The sequence below is a fragment of the Oryctolagus cuniculus genome, chromosome 19 (genome assembly GCF_964237555.1).
Source record: "Oryctolagus cuniculus chromosome 19, mOryCun1.1, whole genome shotgun sequence".
Taxonomy (NCBI): Eukaryota; Metazoa; Chordata; class Mammalia; order Lagomorpha; family Leporidae; genus Oryctolagus; species Oryctolagus cuniculus.
The window spans coordinates 15356280-15376369 of NC_091450.1; the positions used below are offsets into that span (position 1 = coordinate 15356280).

Below are 20090 nucleotides of genomic sequence, written 5' to 3' on the forward strand. Positions count from 1 at the left end.
TGGACAGCACAGACGGTGGGTGCCACAGGGAAGCAGAGGCGTGCCCTTTGGAAGTTCTTGGGACCCAGTGTGTGCCGTGGGAGCAAGCCCAGGCTGGCCCACCTCCGATGAAGCCCAAGTGGCCCTGTCATTCCCATGCACATGACCACAGGCTGACCTTCAGGACACAGGGTGGGGGAGACCACCAGGCCCAGACAGCCCCCAGCCCGCTTGTTAACCCATCAAGTCCACACAAGTAAGACCAGCCCAGCCCCCAGGGATGGCCTTATTGAAGAGTCCTGAACTGAAGGATGGCTACTGTTGCAAGGTTTTATGTTATGGGGTGAGCAGGTCATTAGGCAGTGACAAAGCACCCCAGCCCCACCCGGGGCCCGGGAGAAATTGCTGCCAATGTGGACGCTACACCACACGGCCACTGCCCTGTGTGTGGCTTCAGCGGCAGGCACAGATACTTACTGTCGCATTTCATCCCCTGGTGGATGAGCCCGTACAGCAGGGATCCACAGTGGTCACAGAACGTGGGGCTGGAGTACGTGTGGATCTTGAACTTGTGTTTGCTCCGGGGGTCCTAAGGCCGAGAGAAAGGAGCCAGCATCAGTGTGGATGCCCAGGACTCACACTGCCCAGGCTTCATTGAAGACCTCACCAGGACCTGAGTGGGTCCCCAGCATTCATCTCACCTGTCAGGGCCACCATGGCAGCCCTGTGCTCAGACACAGTGCTGGAAAAAATCGTCCCGGAATGAATGAATGAATGAACGAATGACTAACAGATAGTCCCATTCCTGACCCAGCACACTATCATCCCACCTGCAAAGCCTCTACCTGGTCCACTGGAGAACCCAACCTATTGACTTCTGCCTGTGGCAAGGTCTCCAAAGACAACCAGACACAGTGGCAGGTGCATCAACGAAACAGGATGACTCCTTGCTCCTGTCTGCCCCGCCCTCCCCGCCCACCACCACCCTTCATTCTCCAAGCAAACTTCCGAGGTGATGGAAACCCAAGTCTGGGACCAAACCCCGCTGTGAAAGGTCACTGGCCAGTCCCTTGTCACCTACCAGACAAAGCCCAGAGCTGGTCGAGGGCTCTGTAGGTTGTGACAGGAAGCCCAGCTCCCCCAGGGCCCCGCAAGTAGGGATTTTGCCAGGACCACAGCCAGGAGGGTAGTGGCTGCTGTCTTGGCCATTCAATAACCCAGGGAGTCTTCCCAGGCCTTATGAGAGAAACAGCATCAGGAAGAACACCTACAGGCCTGCCTTGGCCCCTCTGCACCCTGGAACGCCCCTCATCTCTCACTGGAAGGTTAGCCTAAGCTGTTCTCAGGCTACCTGTGGGTCACCTTCTTCTAGGAAACCCTTCCCTTCCTGCTCCAGGTGTGGAGACCTGCACGTCTCGTGGCCGCCTAAGTTCCCGTGCACCTGCTCTCTGCCTTCAGGCTCTCTGCACCTGCCACCTTGGGCAGCCTGTTCTTGTAACATGGGTCCGCCCACCTCCACCCCAACACCATTCTTCTCTTTAAACAGAACGCTTGGGTTTTATCAGAGGTTGTGGGTACCGATTAGAGACCACATTTCCCGGCCTCCCTTGCTCCTTGGTGTGCTTTACATTCCTGGGTTCTGACCAAAGGGATGTGTGTGTGCTTTGGGGGACTTCTCTTCCAAAGGCGTATGCATGGGAGGCCCGGATGGAGCTCCTGGCTCCTGGCTTTAGCCTGGTCTAGCCCTGGCTGTTGCTGCCATGTGGGATGCGGATGGAAGACCTCTCTGTCTCTCTGTCCCCTCCCTCATGTCCCCCTGGCTTGAAGAAGGTGAGAATTAAAAGCGATCACCTCGGACTCAGACTCAAAGCTATGTGTGGAAGGGACAAAGCCATGGAGTCAGCTTTGGACTTTGGCCTCAGAGGGAAACCTACCTCCTGTCTCATTGAAGTTGCTGTGTTTTGAAGGTTACTCCCAACAGCAGCTTGCTCGGTTCCCTAATGCGTAAGAACCCCCTTGGTAACCTGGCAGTAGTAATGCACTGGTTTCAGGAACAGCCTTTGGGGCAGAAACTGAACTGTGTTCTTCACTGTCTCACTTGGGGCAAGTCATTCACTTCTGTCTGCTTGGTGTTCCTTGTCTGCTAACCAGAGATGATGCTGGTGCTAAGGCTAACAGTGCAAGACTGGGGAAAGAGAAACAGACCCACTCACGTAAAGGTCTTAGAAGCTTCTGGCACCCGGAAAATGTCAAGTTTCACATTATTGATGCCCCTGTCCCCAGAGCGATCCCAGCTCTGCCCCTGGACACCCACAGCGTCTTCAGCACCCAGAACTGGTTCATGTCCCCAGACATGCCACTCTCTGCTTTTGCATGCCCCTCCTTGGTACAGAAATGCTCATTTTGCACCGTTCTAACTACACCATTCCTCCTTCCCCTTCCCAGCCCGGCTGGGAAGGCGTTTCGTCTGCGACATGCTGCCTTGGAGAAGTGGGTAGCACGGTCCTCCGTTCCGACCCAGGGCTGAAGCGACAGCCCAGGCTTTGCAGGGGGCTCCACATGTCTTCCTCCCTTCTTCACTCATTCAGAGGTATTTACTGAGGCGGGTGCCATCTGCAAACTTATGTTCTACCAACAGAGACGGAAAACGAGCAAGCAAGCAGACAGACAGACACGGGAAGTTGACTATGTGCTATTAAAGTGCCAAACGTTTCTCCTAAGGAAACTGTGCATTTCAGAATTTAACAATAAGCCTTCCGCCTACTACAATTACTAAAATTTTAGAATACTGACACAGATGATACCAAGTGCTAGTGAGGAGGGAGCACCGCTGGATTTTCGTACGATGTGGAGAGGGGCTGTGGGCTGGCGGAGCCATGGTGGGAAGCAGTGGGCAGTTTCTTATCAACAATCCTTGCCTGGGGATGATCCACAAGTCCTGCTCGGCGAGATGAAATACACAAAACCCTGCACAGGAAGATCTACAGCCACTGCACATACACAGGCATCACCTCGTAGCTCAGGGTATCGATCCCAGGCCCCTTCCAAATACCAGAATCCAAGACTGCTCCAGTTCCATATATAAAATAGTGCAGTATTTGCATATAAGCAACACACATCCTCTGATTATACTATAAATCATCTTTAGATTACTTTTTAAAAAAAAAAAAGATTTATCTGAGAGGCAGAGTTACAGACAGAGAGAAGGAGAGACAGAGAGGTCTTCCATCCACTGGTTCACTACCCAATTGGCTGCAATGGCTGGAGCTGAACCGATCTGAAGCCAGGAACCAGGAGCTTCTTCTGGGTCTCCCATGTGGGTGCAGGGGCCCAAGAACTTTGTCCACTGCTTTCCCAGGCCATAAGCAGGGAGCTGGATTAGAAGAGGGACATGATCTGGCACCCATATGGAATGCCAGCACCGTAGGCGGAAGCTTAGCCTACTACGCCACAGCACTGGCCCCTAGATTACTTACAATGCCCAATACTATGTATACAGTTGTTCTACCGTGTGGAGGAAATTATGACAAGTAAAAAGTCTGTACATAATCAGTACAGACTGAATTTCTTTCAATTTTTTTTTCTATTTTAAAAACATATTTGAGAAGCAGGGGAGAAAGGGAGAAGGAGAGGGAGGGAGAGAGGGAGATCTACCTGCTGGTTTACTCCTCGAATGCCCACAGTAGTCAAGAGCTGAAGCCAAGAGCCAGGAACTCAATGCAGGGCTCCCACATGGTGGCAGGAACCCACGTACTTGAGCCACCCCTGCTGCCCTGCCTGGGTCTACACCAGCAGGAAGCTGGAGTCAGGAGCCAGAGCCGGCCATGAAACCCAGGCACTCCGATGTGGGATGTGGGTATCCTAACTGGTATTGTGAGTGCTAGGCCAGATGCCTGCCCCTTGAGTATTTGTGATACATAGTTTGGCTGAGTTGTGGAAGGCAAACTGCAGATACAGGGCTCCAAGTGTAACAGCCAAAAAAAAAAAAAAAAAAGGAACCAACAGAAATCCTTCAAGATGTTAATAAAAAAACAAAGTGTGGTACAACTACACAATGCAGGGTGTCCTGGCAATGAGGAGAAATGAACTACTCACACACACACTCACACACACATAGCATTCATGCATCTCAAAGCATTCTGCTAAGAGAAAGACATTAAACACAAGGACTACCTACTCTAGTGTTCATTCATAGGGAATTCTGGAAAAGGCAAAACTAAGCAGTGGTTATAAAAGGGGTCAGGGTGGAAGGGAATTAACAAGAAAGGAGAAAGCACGTGAGAACTCTTTGGTAATGAGAATGATCTCTATTGACTGTGGTGATTCTTATTGTAAGTAAAGAGAGAGAGAGAGAGAGAGAATTTCATAGCAGCACAAGCATAGCTGAACAGGTCTAAAGGAATCCCCAGTCACTGAAGGCTTTAGTTCCCTTGCAGCAAAATAAGCTACAAAGGTTCACTCCTGCCATCCCAATGCCCTGTGGTCAGACAGATGAAGTATGGACGCTGGCCCTAGGTTGGCATGGCCAGGGTCTGCTCTGCTCTGCTCTGCTCTGCTCTGGGCAACAGGAAGCTGCAGAGGTCTTGGTATGCAGAAAGGCCCCAGCAGCCACCTGTCCTGCACAGGGACAGAGGCACTACCCTACAACAACAGCAGGCTTGCACACGGCACAACAGAAGGGCCTGTGTAGCAGCTTAGTCGATCTTGCCTCCAAGCCTGGGAGACGAAAGTGTAATACATCGGCTTCCTAGAAAGAGGTCCTCCTGCCCTGTGCACAGAACACTTCCACTGTGTCCCTTGAGCATTCGACTCGAAGTTAGACAATGAGTAGTGTAGCGAACCCACCTGCAAGAGAAACCCCGTTCATGATTGGTATTGGCCTGCAGGGGGCGCTCTGCACTTCCCTCAGTGGTTCTCACTCTCTAAGGAAGAGGAGAGGGGATGTGGCTGGTTAGATCCCAAGGCACTGATTGGCCTGATTCCAGTAGGTGGAGCTTCCCAGGGGTTCAGGCCACGCCTACCACCCTTCTCTTTCCTATATCCCTCACCTGCCCGTGGAGGTTGTGGGGTTCAGGGTCCCCAGTCTGGAGTGCAGAAGGATGACATGAGCTGCAGCCTTGGCTATTGTGGTCCTATCTAGGCTGCCATCTATGTCGACTTCATAGAAGCCTTACAGAGTTAGGGCTTGCATTTCCTTAAATCTGTGCAGTACAGAAGAACGCAACCCCCTAGGGAGGGCTTCACGAGCCCTACTTTAAGATCTGGGGCAAAAATCTCAATTAATTGCACATCGCCACATTGCTTCTGTTGGTTTCGTGCTTTTGCCATGCAAGGATCTCCTCGGGAGACCTTGGGGAGAAGGACTGCAGTATTTCTGACCCATATGATCAAGAATCTTCATCTCAACAGGTAAATGACGCCAGGGAGCGAGAGGACAGGGAAAGGAAAGGACACCACACTTGCTGAGAGCTGTGTGCACTCTCTCCAGTCCTCACGCGCACCGGGTGGACCGTGTCATCTGTCCCCATTCCAGCAAAGATGAAACAAGCCCAGGCTACTGTAACTTCCCCCAGGTCACCCAGCCAGACCCCTGGGGGCTCCCACCACCCTCTCGTCTCACTCACCAACTTCACGCCGTGAACTTCAAACAGGGTTAAAGTGACACTTCATGCATTCACGTGTTCATTCCCCTGAGTTCTGCCTCGGCTCTGAGGGCAGGGCAGGACACAGAACACCTGCTCTTGTAGAGCTTACATGCAAGTAAAAGACACATTCTGGATGCCCTTAACTTACTCAATGCAATCACTAAGGCTGGAGGACAGAGCGGGCAGCAATAAGGTGAATTAATCACTTAAAAGCCACCAGAAGACTTTCGCACTCCTGACTGCTGTTGAAACCTTGACTTAACCCCATCAGGGTTGACCACCAGTCACCACTGCTTTGTGTAAACTTTCCAGACCGTTAGCCCTAACCAACCAACCCAGCCAACATCGCTCTCCTGCAGGACTGCCCTCCTGTCCCCAAGCCTTCCTCCCTCAGCAGGCTCGCTAGGAACAACCCATGCATGCCTGTTTTCATTACGAAAATCCTCTTAACTCCACATCCATGTCCAGCAGATGTTTTTATTTTCCAACTGCTCCATGACCTTGCTACTGGAACCTGCAGAAGCTTTGCCCCAGAAGCTGGTCCCCTTTGGGACTGTCATCAGCAAACCCTTTGATTTCAAGACCTCTCAGTTGCAAGAGTTTGGGTTTAGCAATTCTAATGGTGGGGGGGGGGGGAGTCTTGCCCACCCAAGTCTTCCCCGGGATAGCATGGCAGCTGCCTGTGGAGTTGCAGCCCCCACACACTTAACTGCAAGCCACCTGCAGGAACTTCGCTCATGTTCCATCTCTGGGGCATCTATTGCCCTTGGCATACAGAAGGCGCACAATAAACAGAGTTAACATTCACTGGGCCTGTACTCCTGCCAGGACTTCTTGTAAGGGATTCCCCAAGCACTAACTCCTTAGATCCTAGCAGGGGCTCTGTGACGTATGCACCGCTTGCTGCCCTCATTTTACAGGTGAGGAAACCGAGGGACTAGGAGGTGCAGCAGCTTGGCCCAAGGCACTTCGCACAGTGGTTGGTACAGTGATAAGAGGTCAGTGAGTCATGAGGGCAGATGTGAGGCTTCGGTCATCGCCAATAGCCCCCGAGGGTCCCTGAGCCACACTCGTGCTGCCTTAGGAACATGGCTTAGAGTGCATTGTGCAAGACAAATCAGAGCCAAATGGGAGACAGGCCAGGCAGGTGAGTTGCAGGACAAGCCTACACCTTTGTGGCTTGGTTATTTATTTTTTATTTCCTGTCTCACTCCAGTTAGAGATTTACTTATGTATTTATTTGAAAGGCAGGGTGAGAGAGAGAGGGAAGGGGAGGGAGAATGGGTGGGAAGGAGGGAGAGAGACAGACAGACAGAGATAGAGAGAGATCTATCCACTGGTTCCCTCTCCAACTGGTTACAATAGCTGGGTTTGGGCCAGGGTGAAACCAGGAACCTGGAACTCCATCCAGGTCTCCCACATGGGTAGCAGGGGCCCAAGCACTTGGGCTATTTCTGCTGCTTTCCCAGGCACATTAGCAGGGAGCTGGATCAGAAGTGGCAACCAGGACTCAAACTGGCGCCCAGATGGGATGCCAGTGTCACAGGCAGTGGCTTAACCTGCTATGCCGTGACACCAGCCCCATCTGCATGATTTAGAGAGTGTTGGATGCTCCTCCAGCCTCATTCCCCCATCTCAGCTTCCCTGAGGATTCCCACTTTCAACCAAATTCACCCCCAACCATGACCATCAAGACAAAGCAAACCATCCTCTGCTACATTCTGCCCTCCTCTCTCCTGCACCCAGGAGAGCTCAGGGTAAAGCCACACTCCCACGCCTGGGGCCTCATGACTTCAGGATCCTCAAGGAGAATTTTCCAGGGTGTCTGTCCATGCCTGTCCATGACTGGTGCTGGCTCTGAGATGGGCAAGTCCCACCAGCCGTGTTTGCACTTTGTGATGTCCATACTCCCTACACGTGGCTGGCTGGAACCGACATCTACACTCGGCTTACTGAGCAGCTGGGATGCAGGTAGAGCCAAGAGACCAAGGCAGCTGCAGCTGAGACAGCTGACCTCTGCAGTGGGCTCAGAGGACCAGAGAGAAACAAAGACAGAGAGCACAGGACCCTGGGGGTGGGGCTCCGGGTTCCAGTCCCCCAATCCCACCTTCCACTTCCAACTGCTTCCTAGGTCCTCTGAAAATGCCCTGTGTGCTCCAGCCAATTGAAGCCAGCATACAACCTGCAACCACAGGTGACTGGCTCAGGCACTGCCCACTGACCAATCAGAAAAGTCCAGCTGGTCCAATCAGCAAAGCCCAGCTATGCTGGGCGTAACTCTTTCATTGCCAGGCCTTGGAGAGGCGAGAGGTGGGAAGGAGATGGAGGAGGAAGGGCTGGGTGTGTCAGAGGTGGAGGAGCAGGCTCAGAGGGTCCAGGGGCTATTGACCAACCTACTGCGAAATATTTCAGGACTTTCTCAGCTGCTTCAGGAGTGCCGGGGCCTGCAGGTTAAATGTCAGCCCCGTCCTTAACCAAAACACGTTCCCTTCCCAGGGCTGAGACGAGTCCGGGACCCCACATAGCCTCTAAGTCATAATCCTCCTACACTCTGGTTTTGGTTCCATTCAAAGGGGCAGCTGCCATCTCTCCCCAACCCCTGTTGGTGTCTCATTTTATACTCTGACCCTGCCCCCATTCCAGGCCGCACTGGCTGGACCCCTCCAGGCCACCTGGAGCCTGCCCTGTCCCTGGTCTGGATCCTTCTTCCCACCCAGAAGTCTCAGTCTGGAGGCCATGAGCCACATCAGGCCTGCAAACAAGCAGCAATTGTCCCATAGGATGCTTCCTACCAATGTGAATTAGTTGGGTGCATGCAAACATCATGAAATATCACATAAAAATGTAATTGACTCCATTTTGAGAAACCACAAGTTACACCAACACGGGGCTGAGCAGTGGCTGCACCCTCTACAAAAGGGATACATTTCCCAGCTCTCCACAGTCCCCACTGTACCGCAGCATGGCTGCTTCACTCTTTATACTCCTGCAGGAGTCGGGGTCTGGCAGACCCTCTGTCCTCTCCCCGAAAATGCTTTGGTTGGGAACCAACCCCATGAGAACACATCTCTCCAATGCCCATGTGACTTTGTGGGGTTCCTAGCGACACACTTTCAGAAACAGGTTTGAATGGACCACCTCCCTGCCCCAGCACTGCCCCCCAATGCCTGCGTCCCCGGGGTCCACAGATCCTGGTATGCTCCCTCTCCTCCTCGGTTCCTGTTGTCCAGGTTCCCTCGCTTCGTACGAAGCAACCTGGGATCTCCAAGCTTCCTTTTCTTTCTGAGCCTGATTCAAGAAACTGTTGAATAACAACAAAATATCCAACAACCATGATTTTTGCTCCCACTGTGAACTGAGCACATACTATCTCCCAAGCTAAGAGCTCTAAACCATGTCATTCAATTCTCATAATAGACGAAAGAGAGAGGAGGTACTTATTATTATCTTGATATTCCAGGGGAGCAAATTGAGGCTTGGAGAAATCACTTGTCCAGGGTCAGAGGGCAGGTGAGTGGCAGAGCCAGAGATGCAGCCCACTGAGTGGGGACCCCTGAGTGCCACCCGGCTGCCCCCCTCTCATGAGCCCTTTCAGAGGCTCTCCCACCAGACAAGGGTACACTTCGTCTCACACAGAAGCAGCACCCACCAATGAAAGACCACCTGGGGACCCCTGCCCCCCAAACCGCAGTCTTCAGAGTGGGCATCAGTCCCCAGCACCCCCTTGGGAGACCCCAGCTCAGCATTTTCAGACTATCAGCCCACTCCAGGCACAGCCCACGCAGGGGGAAGGAAACACAGATCAGAGACCAAAAGGAAGAAAGACCCAGCCTTAAACCACTAAGTCAAAACCTAAAATAGCTTCTCTCATTCTGAATGGGCTACGTGCTGTGCTCACAGGTGGGGCTGAGATCTGGCCGAGCCGAGGCAAAGCTGCAGGAATACGGAAGCCGCAGAGACCCTCCAAGGCACGGCCCCTACGCCCAGCAGTGTCTGTCAGAGGAAGTCCAAGCCAACTGCAAATGCAGGCTGCTGTCCCCGGTCACCCGGCAGGCCACGGAAGCGCCTGCAGGTGGATTCCCCACGGGGCAGGTGGGCCAGGCCAACTGAAGGTCCCAGTTGGAAATATCCTCAGAACACAGGCAAATGAGCAAGCGCAGGCTCAGCAGTTGGCTGTGTGACCTCAACGCAAGTGACTTAACCTCTCTGAGACTCTGGGTCCCACTTAGCAAAGCTGAGATAATAAGAGAAGCCACAGCATAGACCACTTGTGATGGGAGAGCTCCCAGCACAGGCCTGCACACAGCAAGTACAAACTCTCAATTTCTTTTTCCCAAGGAGAGCTTGCAAGCATGAAGACACTTCCCTAACTCTGAGCTGTCATAATTTTTCATCTCTGCGAACCACCCATACTATCACTCGCTTGTCACTTTTCTTTATCTCAGTCTGTCATTTTCACTTCAATAACCTGTCTTAAATGGAAACTCTTTAAAGAGTGTGAACTTGTGGGATCAATGTGCAAATGACTTTTTTTCTAATACACTTTCAAATGAAATAGACGACTCTTGAAATGTTCAAATGTTCATCTCCACAGCTTCTGCACCTGCTCCTGGTAGGTGGATCAATTAGTGCCACCCCATGGGGCAACCTGGCACGATATCCAAATTACAAATGCATTTTTTAAAATGACAAGTTCTTTTCCCTTTTGACCCAGGCATCCAACTGCTGGGAACTTGTCCTGGAAATGAGTCTGTATACATGGGAAGTCGTGCTTGGACAGGGCTCTTTGTCATAACAAGCAGAAGATTCTAAAGGAGCCAAATGATCTGGTAAGAAGCTGCACAACTATATCACATTGCAGCTGCACAATGGAAAATTATTCAGGTCTGAAGAACAAGGAGGACAGTCCTTGTTCTAATACGGAAAAATCACAAGGAGATATTTTTAAGTGAAACTAAAAAAAAAAAAATCAAGATGCTGACAAGCATATATAATATATATATCTTTTGTGTGAGAAGAGGAGGCAGCATAAGAATGATTTATCATTCGTGTGTGTTTTTAACAATTTATTGATTTTTACTTATTTAAAAGGCAGACAGAGACAGACAAAGAGAAATCTTTGATCAAATGTCTGTCACAGCCAGAGTTGGGCCAGGTTGCAGCCAGGAGTCCAGCACTCAATTTCCCACGTGGGTGGCAGGGACCCCTACACTTGAACCATCATCTGCCGCTGCCTCCCAGGGTTTGCAAGATGGAATCAGAATCAGAATCAGAAGCTAGAATCTGGAATCTGGAAGCAGAAACAGAAGCAAGTCTTAATGTCTTGTACTAATGTCAATGTACCATTGACAAGCGTTCATCAAAAACCATTTTAAGTGCCTAAAGCGATGGAAATGATAGCTCATCTGATTTGATCCTCACTCAGCAAATACACGTGCCGAATGATCACATCACACCCCATAAATATGGACAATTAAAGGTGCTTTTAAAAGGCCGTGTATTCCCAAGAGATAACAAAAGAGCGGGGACTCTTAGTTGAGATGGGGTGGATTGGATTTGGTGAAGTTGAAATGTGTGCAGAGTTAGGAGCTGCGAGCACACAGCTGCCAGGGAGGACACTGTGATTTGGCAAAGATTTTCATTTTGTTCCTGGAAGAGAGGAGGGGCAGAAGGGACAATGCTGTGTGAGTGTCCATGTGCCTGGCGTGGTTTACTTCAGTGGCTTGGAACGCCGCGCCTTCTCACCCCGCCCCGCTAGCAAATGAGTCATTGTTCCATTTGAAGAACAAACTTGTATTGTGCAAAGCTTGAGAGACCTTTAAATAGGATTTTTTTTCCAGGATTTTTCCTGGTTCCAGGGTCTATGTCAGTACAAGAGGTTAATTAGTAGCCATGGTGGAATCTATTTCATTTTTTTGACTCCGGGGTAACTGTTGCGTTTTGCTTTCCACCCTGGAAAAGGGGGCCTGTGGGATGCCTAACTGCTGGGCTAAGGAGAGAGTTCGCTTGGAAACTGCCTCACAGCCGCTGGTGAAGATGTGCATCTAGCAAACGCCGTTGCTCTCGTTCATTGGCTGTCCGTATCTCCCGTGCCCATTTTGTCTCTTCAAGTCCACTTCTTTCTCACCCTTACAACAGATTTTCTGACACAGTAGCTAAAGATAGTAACCATTCACTTGTTGTATACACAGCAAATGGTTTCCCAATGTTTCCACTCACTTTTTAGCTTTGCCATCCTCTGCTTCCGATCCAGCTCCTTGCTAATGTGCCTGGGAAAGAGGCAGAAGATGGCCCCAGTGCTTGGGGGCCCTGCCAGCCATATGGGAGACCAGGTGGAACTCCTGGCTCCTAGGTCATTACAGCCATTTGGGGAGTGAACCAGCGGATGGAAGATCTCTCTCTCTCTCTCTCCCCCCCCTTCCTTTCACATAAGTAAGTAAGTAAATAAATAAATAAATCTTTTAAAATAAATAAAGTGCATCATTTTCCCTTTGCCTTTACGGTCTCTGCCTCTGCTGTCATATGTAGAAAACCCTTCCCGACATTCTCTTCCAGTCTTACAGTTTCGCTGCAATCATTATTTCCCATCACTGCAATCATTACTTCCCATAGAAGTCATTTGAGCGCGACTCGGAAGGAAGCCTTAGTTCTCCTCTCACTGTTAAGCCAGTCATAACGACAGCGGTGCAGAAGGCATCTTCTCCCCATGGACTTGGACTTGAAAGGCCTCTTGCATCATTCGCAGGCTTCACAGGTCTGTTTTTCTCCCCCGCCTCTGTGCCATACGATCTCCACACCTCAGAGGCTGACATGGAGCTTCCAGAAGCAAGCGTCGGTACACCCACCTGCCCCTCCCCAGCAGCACGGTCTACTTCAACATTTTTCATAGTCATTCTCATCTTTGTGTTCCTCCAGATTCCGTCTGAAATGGCCATCTTGGCCCGCTGTACGTATTGCCTCTTCCTCCCCAAAAATACCAACCTACCGTACCAGCTCAGCGGGCAGCGGAGCATCTGAGCTCCTGCTTCCAGCCAGTGCTGAATGAACCAAGGTCTGCTCAGCACTGTGCAGTCTGGGAAGAAAGAACCAGGCCAATCACAAGGTAGAAAAGAAAGGGCAGGCATCTGGTGCAGAACCCCACGTCGGAGCGCCTGGGTTTGTATCCTGACTCCGCTTCCCGCTAATGTGCACCCTGGGAGGCAGCAGGTGATGGCTCAAGTACTTGGGTCCCTGCCACCCACATAGAAGACCTGGACTGAATTCCTGGCTCCTGGCTGTTGGCTCCTGGCTTCTGCCTTGCCCAGCCCCTGTTGTTGCAGGCATTTGAGAAGTGAGCCAGTGATGGAAGATTGATTTCTCTCTCTCCCTCTCTTGATCCCTTTTCAAATAAAATTTTTAAAAAAGAATTTAGAATAAGGAACTATACAGAGCTGGTGCTACAGATGAGCTCAAGGGGTGGAGTAGGAGGGGTAAGCAGGGAGGGGGGGACGAAGTGGGGGGAAGAGGAAGAGAGAGAAAGAGAGAACGAGAGCGAGAGCGAGAGAGAGAGAGAGAGAGAGAGAGAATTCATATGCAATTTGAAGTCTTCCCAGAAAAGATTTTTTCCCCTAAGCTCTTCTTTGTTGGAGCTTAAGTACAATGAATCTTCAAAAAATTCATGGAAAATGTGTATTTAAAAAAAACTGCATGAATTTTAAAAAATATTGCACCAAAATAAACTTGTCTTTTCATTTTCCATGAACTTTTTGAAGTCCTCTCATATTTATTCCTATGTACTTTAGCTTTCTTTTAATTTGTTTTATTTATTTGAAAGGCAGAAATACAGAGAAGGAGGGGGAGAGAGAGAGAGAGAGAGAGAGAGAGAGAGAGAGAGAGAGAGAGAGAGAAGTCTTCCATCTGCTGGTTCATTGCCCAAATGGCTGCAATGGCTGGGGCTGGGCCAGGCCAAAGCCAGGAGCTTCTTCCAGGTCTCCCACATGGGTGCAGCTGCCCAAGCACTTGGGCCATCCTTCACCACTTTCCCAGGCACATTAGCAGGGAGTTGGATGGGGAGTGGAGCAGCCAGGACTCAAACCAACACCTATATAGGATGCTGGCACAGCAGGCAGAGGCTTAACCTATGCCACAGCACCAGCCCTATTTTACCTTTCTTATTGCTAATCCAGCTGGGAATTTTTCATCTTATTTTAACTAGTTATTGCTAAAAGGCAGAGAAGTTACTGCCTTTTGCATGTTTATTTTATAACCAGACATCTCGAGGTGTTCAATTATTTGCTTGAGTTTCCCAGGCAGACAGCACTTTACCATTGAGTTATGCCTGTCTTCTCTGCTCCAGGATTTATATCTATTTTTAAGATCTATTAATTTATTTGAAAGGCAGAGCAACAGAGAAAGAGGGAGAGCCAGAGAGCATGAGCTGCGCTCCTCAGTTAGGCCAGCGTGTCTTCACCTAGTTATGCCGTCTGCTTTTCCAATTTCCACCGTGACCACCCAGGCCTCTGGGTGGCACTCACAGCTAGGGTGAGACAGGGCTTTAACAGAGAACCTCATGTCCTCAGACACTGGAGAAAGAGCTGGGAAGAGCTGGAGATGGTGGCAGCGATGGGTGCAGCTGAGTTGTGGCCACACCCTTCGGGTGGACCTCTATGTGGGTTGAGCATCCCTAACCCACAAATCAGAAACACAAAAGCTTAAGTCTTTGTAATCAGTATATTCATAGCTTCAATACCATTGGTGGCCTATAGTTTTTACCAATGCTCCAGAATCCAAAACTTTTTCAGTGCCAGCATGACCCCACGAGCAGAAAATGCCCCACCTGACCTCATCTGTCAAAGCACAGATGAACTAAAAATCACCCTCAGGGTCCATGCACAAGATGTACATGAAATGAACAAAGGTTATGCTTGGACTTGGGTTCCATCTCCAAGATGACTCATTATGGGCACTTCAAAAGTTCACGGAACCTGGAATTAAAAGGTAAGTTTAGGGGTGGTTTGTGGCACAGTGGCTAAGTCACCCCTAGGGACACCCACTTCCTGTATCCCAGTGCCTGATTCTAGTCCTGGCTCCTCCACTTCTAATTCAGCTTCCTGCACCCTGGGAGGCAGCAGGTGATGGCACAATACCTTGGGTTCCTGCCAACCATGTGGGAGACCAGATTGAGTGCTGGACTCATGGCTTCAGCCTAGCCCAGCCGGGCCATTGTGGACATTTGGAAGGTTATACCAGCACACAAGATTTCTTCTCTAACCATCTCCATGTCTCTCTGCCTTTCAAATGGAATGAAAAAAAATGTTTTTAAAAATAAGTTTATTCTGGTACAAAAACAATTTTGAAATCCATGCATATAAGGAGTCTTCCAAAAGTTCATGGAAAATGCATATGATCAAAAAACTATGCATAGATTTCAAAGTGCACGTGGAATATGCAAATATTTCAAAATTTTAAAAAAATCTAAAATATGAAACAATTCTGGCCCTAAGCATTTAGGATAAGAGACGCTTCGCCTGTCCTCTGCCAGCCCAGTCCCCACCCAGCCCACTTATTACTGCCTGGCCCCTGCAGGCACCAGGGTTTCTAACTCCTGCACCATCCCATCCCTGACTCCTGCCCCCTGAGGGCAACCAGCAAGGCCAGAGCTGTGTGCATTCAGTGAGCCTCAGACAGAAGTGTAGACCACCCTCAGGTGACAGTGGCATCTTCCTTCCCCACAGCCCACAGGACTGTCTCCTCTCTAGGCTGCACAGGTACAAGCCAGACCCAAACCTCAGAGGCTTCAAAGCATCAGGATATAATTCCCATGATGGGCTAGTGAGAGACGGTATCTTTAAGTAGTGATTAGGGCTCTGCCCTTATCAATGGGTTTTCTTAAGGGTGGGTATGGGAGCTGGCACTGTGGCGTGGCAGGTAAAGTTGCCACTTGGAACGCGGGCATCCCACATGGGCACCAGTTCGCGTCCTGACTGCTCCACCTCCAATCCAGCTCCCTGCTAATGGTCTGGGAAAGCAGCAGAAGATGGCCCAAGGGCTTGGGCCCCTGACACCCACATGGGAGATCCAGATGAAGCTCCTGGCTCCTGGCTTCAGCCTGGCACAGGGCTGGCCATTGCAACCATCTGGGGAATGAACCAGCAGGTGGAAGATCTCTCTCTCTCTCTCTTTCTCTCTCTCTGTGTGTGTGTGTGTGTGTGTGTGTGTGTGTCTCACTCTCTGTAACTCCTTCAAAATTAATTAATGAATTAACGTTTTTTAAAAAAGAATGAGTCCACCACAAGAGGCAGCTGTTTGAGGTCTTTCACATGCTCCCCATCTCCTGCTGTGTGATGCCCCATGCCGCCTCGGGACTCTGCCAGCAAGAAGGCAGTCACCCGATGCCATCCCTCAACCTGGGAGCAGAATCACGGGTCAGAACAAGCTACGTTTCTCTATAACTCCCCCAATCTAGAGTAGTGTGTTTTCAGCATAAGAAAGCAGACTAAGACACAGGGAATTGAAGAGGTGAGGTTCAAGGTCAGGTTGCCTGGATTCCCGCGTTAGCTCCTGCACTCACCGGCTGTGGCCGTTGGCTGTAACCTCTCCAGGCTTTGGTTTTCTTCTCACTTAAGCAAGGATAACAATATTCATTTTCGTAGGATTGTCACAGGGAGTGAAATACTGACAGCCTTCGAGACAGTGGCCTGACACACTGCAGATACTCAACAAACAGCAGCTACGATTAGTAACCATCGATTATCATTGCCCAGGGCATCTCTGTGTCTACTGAGTTGTGGCTTTGCCCAGCAAACCCTATATAGGTGCCCACTCCTAGTACTTTAGCCTTGATTGTCTGTGTCAATTCCCTCCACCAATGCTACGAATCACTCATTTAGGGGTCCATGTACTCACTGAATATTGCCTTAGCGTCTGGCACGGGTCAGGTGCTGATGAGTAAAATGAGAAGTGCGTGTGCCCTCGGGGGCTCCCCATCTAGTTGGGGAGAGACTACAAAAGCCCAAGCAAGAGCCCACTTCCAGCTGCTATGAAGGGGGAGCTCTGGTGTCTGCAGACTTTGCAAGGAGGGGGTCAGCTGGCCGGGTCAGGGGGTCTTCCTGGGGAAGGGGGGTCTGTGCTGAGATCTGGAGCGAAGTGGCTGGGAGGCAGGGGGAGGGGTGATATTCAGCAGCATGGGCTCTGCCTCCAGCCAGGCAGCCCTGGCTGCCAACATCCCACTGCTGCCTACCTAGCTTCCGGCTCTGCCTCGGCCCCCAGATCCCATTCCCAGCTTGGACTCTCATTTAGGGGAACCCCAGCAACCAAGGGGAGGAGTTTCCTATGAGTTCAACTGTGAAGCCAGAAAGCTCGGAATTCATTCCTGGCTGTTACTCCCCAGTTGTGCAGCCTCCTACAAGTCACCAAAGCTGTATGAGCCTTGATTTTCTCACCTGTAGAATGGGGAGAAGCTCTGTCACCTGGAGAGACACCGTAGCCCAGCATCACGGACTACAAGACCAGACCGTCTAGAATCAACCGCCGGCTCTACGACTTGCTCACTGTGTGATTTTTAAGTGGGTTCCCTAGTTCTCTGTGACCCCAGTCTCCTTGCCTTGAAAATGGAAATGGTGAGCCCAGCATGGAACCCTCATCGCATTATGAGGATTTAATGGGTTCGTGTTTATAAAGGGCTCGATGTCATGCCTGGCACATGGCCTACACCAAGGACGTGCCTGTTAAATATTATACCTACGTGTCCCTGCTTTCTAGATTTGTGAGGATGACTGTAATCATGATCACCCTGTGCATGGTGCAGGGACAGCCAGTGGCACACACTTGAAGCACGTTAGCTTAAAATAAAAACATCTGTGACCTTGGGCAAATCATTTCCATGGTCTGGTCTCAGTTCCCCCTTCAGAAAACAAAGGGGTTGAGCTGGGTATTCCCCCAGGGGGCTTCAAGTTCACAGAGAACGCCTCTTCCTGTGAGAGTCACACTGCAGCAGATCACACCCATGCATTATAAATAAATCCTCCACCACCCAAAGTGCGCACACACACCCATCCTCTCCTCGCCTCACCCTTCTTCCCCTACCAGTGCCCACCGTCCTGCGAGGCCACAGTCCAGGCACCCCTCTCTCCCTACTAAGTAAGAGAAGGCATCCCAAACGCAAGACCACGTTCCAAGGTCACTCCACCTGCAGAGACGCTGTTGGTGTGGCGTCTGGGTGCAGAGAAGGGGCCTGGCCACCCGACAGCACCCTAGGCCACAGAAACACCCATCACATCCAGGTTTGTGCCTCAGAAGGGCGGCAGGAAACTGCAAAAGGACACAGCGGACGTGTGAGTGAGAGGGGACCCCTGTGACTACAGGGGACGCTGCTGGAGCAAGTGCCACCCAGGTCACCATCATCTCCTGGGGCTCCCATCCTCCTAGTCCCGACCACTGGAGACAAACAGCCAAGGCCTTCATGGCCACACGGGCAAGGGTCCCAACCAAGGGAGACAAGTTCTGACTCCTCTGCCACTTTTCTTCCTGTTTGTTTTTTGCAAGCCTTTATCCCAGCCTGCATCCTCTACCTGGACCACCACTGAGATGCCACGCCAATCAACAGTCACTGATGAGTTGTGATGGGCCACGCACAGTTCCTGGAGCTGAGCGGTCATACAGCAGACACTGAGCCCACCAGCGGGGATTTGCAGAGCCCAGGGTGCTGGTGGTCATGGTGGTGATGACAGTCACAGCTCCCATCACACACCAGGCACCATCCTAAGGACTTTACAGATAATTAACTCACGCGATCCTCACCAATCACGTACAATAGATGTATTATTATCCTGATTTTACAGGGAAAAAACTGAGATGCAGAAAATCACATTAGCTTGCCCAAGGTCACATCACCAGTGATTTGGACCCAGAGTCTGAGCTCTTTGTCACCATGTAAATACAGTTGTCTATCGGTGTCTGCAGGGCACTGGTCCCTTTATCAAAATCTGAGGGTGTTCAAATCCCTTCCATGAAACGGAGTGCGAATGGCATAGAACCTACACACATCCTCCTGTTCAGCTTAAACCATCTCTAGATTACTTATAAGACCTGATACAATGTAAATGTTATGTATATAGTTGTTATATTGTATTGTTTATGGAATAATGACAAGGAAAAAAGTCTGTACATGTTCAGTGTAAATGCAGTTTTTCCCCTGAATATTTTCTGATCCATGCTTGATTGAAAGCATGAAGGTGAAACATACAGATGCAGACGTCACCCTCTATGTGTGACAGCAGGGAGAGGAAGGTGGTGGAATTGACCTGATCGGAGAGATCAGGGAGGCCTTCCCTGAGGAGGTAATGCTTGCAGCTGCTCTCTGAGTCAGTCAGAGATTCTGACTGCATTGGTCTGGGGTGGGCCCAGTCACCACCATTCTGTTAAAAAGCTCTGCAAGTGATTCTAACATGTAGCCAGCATTGAGAAGGAAGAGAGGCATGCCATAGCAGAGGGAACAGCATGTGCAAATGCCCAGTGGGAGAAGAGAGAATTCTTTAAAAATTTATTTGAGAGGTAGAATTACAGACAGAGAGGGAAAGACAGAGAGAAAGGCCTTCCATCCACCTGCTCACTCCCCAAAAGGCTGCAATTGTCAGACCTGAGCCAATAGGAAGCCAGGAGCCAGGAGCTTCTTCCAGGTCTCCCACGTAGGTGTGGGGGCCCAGGCACTTGCGCCATCTTCAACTGCTTTCCCAGGCCACAGCAGGGAGCTGGATAAGAAAAGGAACAGCCAGGACTCGAACCGGTGTCCATATGGGATGCTAGCACAGCAGGTAGAGGCTTAGCCCACACTACACCACAGCACCAGGCCCAGAGGGAGAGATTTTTAAAGGCACTTAGTCTTCACTCTCATAAGGATAAGACTTACACAGCCAGAGCTTGCAAGGCCGCCTGAGTGCGTCCAACATACGATGCATCTTCTGATCAGAATTACAGGGAGTGTGGCCTGTTTGGGATACCATGACAAAGAACAAGCCAAGTGTGTCTATGGCCAAGCCTTGCAAGGTGGGAGAAGCCCATTCACAATGCTTTTGAGCCACGACAGTGAGTACTGGCATGTTTTCTATAAGGAAGATGGCATGATGACATCCAGCTTCTAGAAAGATATGGAAATGCTGGGCCAGACAGAGAGGAGGCAGGGGGGCAGGACAAGAGGCTACTGGGCAAGGGGGGTTTCGTGTGGGTGTAGATGGGGTCTTCTTGGTGGGAACGGGGACGAGTGGGCAGCAGTGTGCCATGTGGGTAAGAGCAGACTCTAGAGCCAGACCCAGTTCAAATCCAGACTCCGCCTCTGATCAGTCATGTGAGCTGGCAGCTCTATTAACTTCTTTGGGCCTCAGTCTAGTCCTCTATAAAATGGGTGTAAAAAGAGTATTTTCCAGGGTGGCGCTGTGGCACAGTAGGTTAATCCTCAGCCTGTGTACCCGCATCCCATATGGGTGCTGGTTC

The 20090-nt window shown here is 50.5% G+C and overlaps 1 protein-coding gene across 3 annotated transcripts in view; it reads right to left on the minus strand.

Moving 5' to 3' along the window:
- The window catches only part of PRKCB (protein kinase C beta), a 362350-nt gene that overhangs the window by 175417 nt on the left and 166843 nt on the right, over positions 1-20090 (minus strand). For all 3 annotated transcript variants that reach the window (XM_051847384.2, NM_001101725.1, NM_001101723.1), the window contains 1 exon segment: positions 457-568. In XM_051847384.2, coding sequence (XP_051703344.1) covers positions 457-568 — 112 coding nt within the window.